Here is an 8,867-nt window from a genome sequence, read left to right on the forward strand (position 1 = left end):
ACCCGTTATTTTATTTATTATTATTTTATCACCGAGTAAAAGTATACAAGTACAGTCCTACTTAAAATCAATATTTTGACTGACTGAATTTTTATTTTATTTTGTAGTTGCTGCATAGATTTTGACATAATGAATAAATTTATATATAGCCTTTGTAACAGCCTGGCTTTTCTACTGATAAGGAACTGAGAGTCAAACAGCGATACTTACAGCCGCTTTGCTCCACCGCAGAGTAACACTGACATCTGCTGTCCACAACCAGGCACCACACACCACACAGCCTCATACACAAGCCAGAGCCACTCATTGCGAGCCTGCGGAGAAAACACGTCATTGTCCTCCAACTTAGGTTCGTGCATCCACCTACAAAATTTCAAAAAAAAAATTGTAGTAGGAAGTCACAGTAACCCAACTATAACAAACCCTCAAGGAATGTAAATAAAATACACCTTTAAAGATCATGAACACCCCTCTCCGCTACTTTGGTTCAGTCCAGAGCATTCCCGGAAGTAGCGTTTGTATTTTGAGTCATGTGATATGTGTTAGGATTTTGCATCGTTGTTGGTTTAAGGTTTAATAGCTAGTAGTTTTGCTATATTAACTACGTCTTCTGCTGTGAATTAGCTTAGCATTTGGAGGAAAGCTAGCAGTTGGTTAAGCTAACTAGCTGCCCCAAAGGGGAGGGATAAAAGGTAAAGGGACTCTGACAGGAGAGCTCAAAATAATGGACAAGATCGCTAAAGGTGAGTTAAACTCTTATCAGCCTCTCTCCTTGCTTTTTAAAGCACTTATTTAAAACCACCGCTGAGCTAATAAAGCACAGACAGTTGTTAAATGTGTCTGGAATAAACACACTTCACACAAAACAATCTGTGCTCATCCTGCAGATGTGGGTGATATCCAGTCACGACTGCTGGACCACAGACCGGTCATCAATGCAGAGATCCGCTACTTTATGAGAGAGTTTGAGGTACACTGTGAAAGCATGACAGAGTTTGATGACTGCTCTGCATAGAGTCACTCAGCCACACACTCCTCTGTGCCAACCCCTTGAAAACCTAAAAATGTAGCCTGGCTTGTTCCAGTCCCAATTATACCTGATATCAGCGATAAACCTTCACACCATTGTGACAGAGAACCAACACGAAGTTGCAAGTAACCAAAAACAATCAAAAGAAATACAGAGACTGTTTTCACATACAGAGCCAATTAGTTTCTACTGTTTGAAGCAGAGGTGGGAATCACCAGACAGCCTATGATACGATATTATTCAGTTTTGAAACATTTTGTAATATGCTGAGTATTGCATTAACACATACTCTTATTGATTAGCTTAGCTGAGATTGTTAAGGATACAGACTCTGTTACTAGCACCTGCTGTAAATGTTGCCATAAGACAGTCAGTCTGCTATCAGCCTGTGACTGAATGGGATCAAGTTGGCAATTACTTGCAGTCTGCGTCCAATATTACAGCAAATAATTGTCATAAATGGTCAAAAGTCACATATCTGTCGCTGTCTATGCAGACAGGAATTCAAATTTAACTGTCACATCTGCACTCAGCGACCTTATTTAATTATTTATTTCTTTGTTTTAGTGGCAAAAAACCCAGCTGCTGTGTAGAGCGTGGGCTGACTTGTTGTGCTGTCGTTCAGGAAAAGCGGGGGTACAGGGAGAGCCGTCTGCTGGAGAACATCAATAAAAGTGTGCTGGAAACGAACGAGCAAATGCCACCAGCAAATTTCGAGGACATGAAACATCAGCTGTCTGACATCAATAAACGGTGTAAGTTACTCCACCCGCAGCCACACGTGAAACCTTTTTTGTTTGTTTTTTGCTGAAATCTTATTTCATAGTTCATGAATCATTCACATAATTTAGTCGTTTGCCTTAATGTGTTAAGTATTTTCATTTTTTCTTTACTTTTCTGCAGCAAATTTGTTTCTGTGTTACCTCTTCATTTGTATCCATGGAGACAAGCTCTACAGCTTCAACGTGTGTGAATGAATGTTTGGAAATCCAAATAAGAAAATCTAGTCGAGGTGTAGCAGCAGAAGCTTGTTTGTATGATGTCTCCTCTGGCTGTTGCCATGACCACTCAGAGGAGGAAGTAACATTGTAACAAACATCATAACCAGTATTCAGTTGTTATCACCGTTGTACAGACAGATACTGTATCTGAGTTTATTCCATCCATGCTGTAGTTTACTGTGAACTTACTGTTGCTAAGATCTTGAGTCTCTAGGCATCCTTGAGAATTCAGTCTGACTCATGTGTGGAAATAATATTTTCGCACCTTTGTTTTGTTATGTCCAACAGTGGAGGCTGCTAATCACATGGTAGAGAGAGTCCAGCAGAGGGAGCTAGAGGCCCAACAGGTAAAGACACACACCAAGGCAACTTCTAAAAAAGTTGCTTTAAAGGCATTTAGGATAGTTTGAATTTCCCCTCCTTATACAGCACAGTGCATGATTCACTTTAACATTTAAATAAATTTTGTTGTGTTATTTTGATTTCCTCGTGTCATGCCAGGGCACCCGTCTAAAGGCAAACATGGAGCAGCTGAAAGAAGACTGGGCCGAGTTCCTGAAGGAGCAGCAGAGATTAAAGGAGGAGGTGGATGAAGAGCACGCACGAGCTGTAGGACAACTCAGCGCTAAATACAACGAAAAGAAGAAGGAGCTGGCCAAGTTTACCCTCTGATCTGCTGATGTTCACGTGAGGATGCGAGTGCACAATGTGCCCTCTCTTATTCAGTGAATACAGTCGGTCCTGCACGCCTGCGTTACACATGCTAAACAAAACTACTGACTTTGCTCTGTGTGCTTGATGAAATATGAAAGCGTGATTAACAACTTGTTGTTTTCACAGGCCCTCAAACTCAAGCACATGGAATATGTACAGCATTTAAAAAAAGAAAAGAAAAAGCCTGGAATATGTCATTTTTAAACAAGCAGTCATTTGATTGTTCGTTGGCTGTGAGATTTTCAACATTTTAGGGTTTTTAGTGGATGCCTGCCTGAAGAGTCCTGATGGTAAATTAACATCGTGTCGAAAGCAGCCTTGAGTTTGGCACCGCGGGGAGATGTTCCGAGCACTTAAAGCGAGGTCGTTAAACGCTCGAGAAGCCCTTGTGGGCAGGTGTGCATGAAGAAGAAACCGTCTCTCACCACCTCTGCTGTGTTTGGAACATGTGACCTCTCAATTTAGCTACAGGTCAACAAACTGTCACGATAAAAGTTTTTTGCTGAAACCGATATGCAGCAGCAGCTTATGTTGTTTTTTTCTTTCTCCTGCCACCTCAAATTGAATATTCTTATATGAAAACAAAGAAATTGTTTCTCTGGCTTTAATCTCCCTGTAGCCCTGTATGGTCGTCATGCCTTGTGTGTAGTGTTCCTAACAAGTGTAAGTTTGAGCCTATGAGCACAATAGCATATAACTGTAGTGATATTAACTGGAAAAGAACTAAAATACTTGACCGTGACCAACATGCTCTGCTTTTAATGAAGTGTTTTGTTTTCTCGCACGGTGGCACACTTCGGGAAAGGTTAATGGATGGGTGGGTGCACTTGGCACATTCTTGGCTTGGCTGAGAACAGAGTTCATCTCAAAGAACGTAGACGGAGAAATATTTAACAGAACCTCCCCTCAAACGCCTGCACTCCCTTCAAACTGCACACACACCGGACGTCTGAATAGCCAAGTCTAATGATTCCACGAGGAAGCGCGCTTGGACAACAGTTCACTCATCGACTGCAGCAACGCAGCGTTTTTGTTGGAACTTTTAAGAACTGAGACCTTCCGCAGACTTGTGACATTCTGGCATTCGGCTGGCAGAGAGCCGTCCCCACTGCTCTTGTGCAAGGACCCTCTCTGTGCTTTCTGCCCGAGTCTGTGCAAGTCAGAGCAGGGCACTAAGCCGATGTTTGAGCAAAAGGCCGGCACTGCTCTGTTCAGTGCATGTCTGCATGCCGACGTATGCTTTCCCTCTGCCCCAGTACTGCAGATGTCCAACGCGGAGACAACCCATCATCAGCTGACAAGGAGTGACAGTACGGGAACGTGGCCGACCTCTGCCAGCGAGCTACCTTTTCACTGAGGTGTTTATGATCATGAGCTTACAGGCTCGGTATTTACACCTGCTGTAATGAGTTTTAAGCATTGTTGTATAATGTCAGGTTAAAAAATAAAGTTAATTCAACAAAACTGCATCGTCTCTTAAACTGACTTGAATGTAAAAAGAGGTTGCAGCCCTATAAAAGTCCCGTTGGCCTTGCAGTGACAGTCTTTGAACCCAGGCCTGTGGTAACACCAGACAGTTACCACTTTATGCTGGTGGAGCTCATCATGCTTTCACTCAGGATAAATGCAATGGTGAAAATTGAAGCCCTGCACCGCATGAGTCTGGTCATACCATATATGCGATGTGGGATTTGAACTTCATACTCCAGCTAATAATCATACCCCTGGATAAAAAGAGCAGTTCTGCCTGGATTTAAACCCAGATTGCAAAGATGCTCGTGTAGATTTAAGGTCAGACGTTTGACCATTCAATTGTCCATTGCAAGATTTGCTCTTTGCTCGTTCAAACCCACACACCCAGAACAAATCGGCCTGCTAACAAGGCTGAGACAGTGTGGGAAAGCTGAATTTACAGTAACTTTCTGCTGTCCCTTCCTGATTGTGCTAAAAGGCTGTTGCTGTCAATAAAAACATGCTCATTGCCAAAAGAAATGGACTTGAAGCAGTCTGGGAATTAGATCAGCAGCTGTTTGCGAATAAAGGATTGCAATAACACTTTGACATTCATGGGAATTTTTGATTTTAAGTCAAAGTACAGCCAGAAACCTCAGCACCTGTCCAAGTAACTGCTTTGTCACTGCCATCGATCAGTGTCAATGAGTAGCTTATATTTCACGCTCAGGGCTAAGGCAAACAGAATTCTTCGATCTTTTTTTACACGGAGAAGATATGCGACAAACAACATTGGCCTATTAAGTATTCCAACCTCATAGGTTGCTGGGACGGAGAGATTGTCCACAGACGAGGGCATGTGTTCCAGTAAGACGATGCCAAGTGCAGAAACTGGCTGTGCACCAGCTCAAAATCTCCTGTTACCATCCTCCTCTGTCTGCCTCTGGATCGTTGCTGGCTTGTTTTCTGTCTCCAGTGTCTATCTGAAAGCAGTGCGTTCTTCCTGTTTTGCAGGCAGAGAAGTGCTCTCTGGACATGGTGGTGCTCCTGTCCGTGCCAACATAAATGGTAAAGGAAACAGCAGCACCCAGATGGAGCTCCTTTGAGCAAGGGACGGAGAAGAGAGTGTGCTGGTGAATGCAATCTGATACAGCATCTGAAAACGAGCTTTCCAACATCCGCTGGAACAGAATGGAATATTTCACAGGGATGACGTGCTCAGATAACACAGAGTGAGATTCACTAAGAAATGGGCTCAAATAAAAGAAAATGTCTCCAAGAATCAGTTTTCAGGATCTTGCTGTGTTTGTAAATCAGCCACTACAGAAAGCTCACAATGTCAGGGAAGGGCAAACTCTGTCATATCCAAGGAGTCTAGACTAATCTGATGTGGTGCTATTGCATGTAGGGAGCAAATCTTTAGTTGTTTTGCAAACTCACCATCAGTCTACACAACAAAACTTTAAGTCGAAAGGAAATTCTTCCTTCATATCTTGAGTCTGAAGGTGCAGGCACAATTAAAACTTGCCTCCTCTAGTCCAGGGGTGTCGAACTCCAGGCCTCGAGGGCCGGTGTCCTGCAAGTTTTAGATCTCACCCTGGGTCAATACACCTGAATCAAATGATTAGTTCATTACCATGCCTTTGGAGAACTTCAAGACATGTTGAGGAGGTCATTTAGCCATTTAAATCAGCTGTGTTTAATCAAGGACACATCTAAAACCTGCAGGACACCGGCCCTCGAGGTCTGGAGTTGCCCACCCCTGCTCTAGCCACATACATAAAACACAATTAGGTGGAACGTACCATCTCTATTCAAGATGGCGGGCAACATGGTGGCTTCCACAAACCGATGCCTGCTCCTTTTATTAGGGGATTAAGATGAGAACGAATCGGTTAGTTGGAAGATGTAATTACGCACTAATCAGTGTAGAGTACAATATTCTTTTCTTTTAAATAACACTAAAGAGAAAAAAGAACACTCACTTCTAAAGGTGCAGATATATTTTTAAAAACAGCATGATTAGATAGATATGCAAGAGGTGTTTGAGCTTCTGCTAACAATGCATATGTGGATTTTCACTAAAGCTCTGCAAATTGATTTGTAACACATATAGACTTTTAATGAGTGAGAATCAGATTAGAAGCTTATTTGCACATTTTCTCATGTACTGCTCTTTCTGGAACAAAATGAATGTAATGTAAACTTCAGCGAATCTTAGCGCTTGGTACAAATAAGCAATTTCTTTCTTTCAGTTTTCATTTTATTTGAGCGATGAGGGAAAAACAAGTCTGACATGAGCACAATTTCAATATTTTGTGCTGGGACAATAGAAAGTGACGAGGGAAGTTGCCCTCGCTTTCATGACAGCTTATGAGAATTTTCAGACTCTGCGGGCTCACTTTCTTTCTTTTGTGCAACATGACGGGCCCCCGTTATTCAGTCACTAAATGAAAATGCCAATGAACAAAAGCGCTGCGCTTCCAAGTTAATATCCTAACATAACAACACTCCAGGGAGTCGGTGATGGGTCTTGGGTGAATGGTAATTTAGGTGATAATATGAATTCTTTGGCAGTAGCAGACGTTCACCCAGCGGATCGCTAAATAAGAGCGAGAGAGCTCTCGAAGCTGCTCTATGAAATTGATATTTCTCTGAGGGGACTTTGCAAAGCATGCTGGATAGTCTCAGGCCCTGGCAGCTCTAGAAAATGAGCACTGGGTGACATAAAAAAAAGCAATAATGGAAAGAAAGGGTTTGAAAATTAAATGCCTCACCTTTCAATAAAAATGCCAGTGCTCCTTATTAGCAAGCACTGACATGCTCTCCAGAGAAGGCAGAGACTGCAATATGCTGGCTTTCATTCTGTAAAGTGAGCAAAATCAGTTTTCTTTGCACATTCTTACAGTCGTGCCTGCTTTCTCTCTTTTTGAAAGAAACTTTCACCGTGGCCATTTTTTGAGAGTCTAATTAGCTGAACTGTACATGATGTTTTGCATCTGTTCAGTTTCATCAGACAGCCGTGCTAACGCAGCAGCCTCGCGTTCCTGCCAACTCCAAGAAACACAGATAAGGCTCCAGCAACAACAAACACCTTCCTCAGTCAATCACTTGCCAAACAATAGGCAGGGATGACGGGGAGAGGGCTGTCATCGACCAGCGGCTACCAGCAGCAAGAAAGGTTGTTGTCGTCTGGATTCTTGAACCTTTGAGGAATGTCTGGCTTCAATGCCAACAACATACCTCCTGAGTGGCTTTGACTTTTCCCTGTTTTCTGTACCAAGCAGGTATTTTCCTGATCTTATCTCTCTTGGACTACACAAACAGACGCACTCTTGAGCTTTCTAGACCTGGACTTGCATGGTGTATGTTAAATTTGGGTTAAGGGTTAACCTAATATTTTATCCAGCATGACACAAACCATGACTGAACCCATAAATTTAACATGAAAGCATTTAGAGAGGTAGTCAGAAAGCTGTTTTCCTATAGTTCCACACTGGCTTTGCTTTTCAAACATTTCCATCTTTTATATACAGTCTATGATTCCAAAGAAATACTATAGAAATAATAATGCAAAGTGTTGTAGTTCAGCATTCATTTCTGGTTCACCGCTTTCACATATGTGGTCAGATACTTTAATATCAAAACACTTTCTATACCCACTTTTAAAAATACAATGAAGATTTAGCGGGCCCTATCTGAAGTAATCCTGTTTCCGTCTGTTCACCTGTCTCCATTGCTGACCTATTGCCAGCTCATTCAAGTCTAGACTTACATCTTTCCTCCCGTAAATGTTCCTGTTTTGACGTTGTGAAATAAAGGTTATGATTTAAATCGAACCCACTGGTCATGAGAACACATTTTCTCCTTTTCTCCCAGTCCTTGATTGGTAATTTATAACTCATTGTCTGGGTATTGATTTAAGGAAATAAGTTATGGAACAGAAAGGGAAATATAAAAGAAGATTCAAGGCCCCGGTGCAGTGGGTGGAGTTCTCTGCAGTGATTGGCCTAACAGAAACACTAAAAATACACCAGTAAAACAAAAACAATGAAAATAATGTGTTGTTAGTCTGTATCGGTGCTCAGTGTACTGCATTCCTGCCTTTGTGTGAACTTAAGCCATATCCCCAGGCTTGCCTGAGTTTTCATTTTCATCAATAATAGACGTACAGTAAAAAAAAAATGATATAGCTGTAAAAGTTTAAATAGTACATGAAATCAGAAACCTTTCTCAGTGAAAAGACACAACATGTGGTCTCCAGATTGCAACCACAAGTTTTACGGATCAGCCAAACTGGATTGCCAGCATAGCGTCAAACCGCTGAGAAAAATGGACGAACTAAAGCTGTTAGATGCTTTTTCCACTGCCAGTATGTCCTTAAAGTGTTATGACAGACACCCCAACTTGAAAACTGAAATTATCTGTGAATGTCAGAGGACTACTCCTTTTTTCCAATATACACAAGGCTCTCAACCCCTTCAAAGCTCCCCGAGCTGAAAACATTTCACAACAGCAACGTTTCTCCCATTGTGAGTTTGGTGAAACTGGACTCAAGAAAGTGGAAATTCTCTCCTGTGTTGTTGTTTTTTTAAACCAGGGCTTTTGCTTTCACTAACCCACAATGAGATCCCCAAGGAGGATCTAATATTCCACCTACTTCAGCCCTC

The 8,867-nt window shown here is 42.0% G+C and overlaps 1 protein-coding gene across 2 annotated transcripts; it reads left to right on the plus strand.

The window, feature by feature from the left end:
* Window positions 1–548: 548 nt before the first annotated feature.
* Window positions 549–4,175, plus strand: bloc1s5 (biogenesis of lysosomal organelles complex-1, subunit 5, muted). Of its 2 annotated transcripts, XM_085362504.1 has the most exons (6): window positions 549–743; window positions 888–970; window positions 1,656–1,785; window positions 2,320–2,378; window positions 2,533–2,718; window positions 2,872–4,175. In XM_085362504.1, exons 1-5 carry the CDS (start codon window positions 725–727, stop codon window positions 2,701–2,703), a joined length of 462 nt encoding a protein of 153 aa, XP_085218630.1. In that variant the 5' UTR covers window positions 549–724; the 3' UTR covers window positions 2,704–2,718; window positions 2,872–4,175. The 2 variants fall into 2 exon arrangements, with proteins under 2 accessions (XP_085218630.1, XP_085218629.1); XM_085362503.1 differs by having other exon boundaries at window positions 2,533–4,175.
* The last annotated feature ends 4,692 nt before the right edge of the window (window positions 4,176–8,867 follow it).

Source organism: Diplotaxodon limnothrissa, linkage group LG9, assembly GCF_057381915.1.
Source record: "Diplotaxodon limnothrissa isolate DT_005_m linkage group LG9, D_limnothrissa_male_GT1.1, whole genome shotgun sequence".
NCBI classification, from domain to species: Eukaryota; Metazoa; Chordata; class Actinopteri; order Cichliformes; family Cichlidae; genus Diplotaxodon; species Diplotaxodon limnothrissa.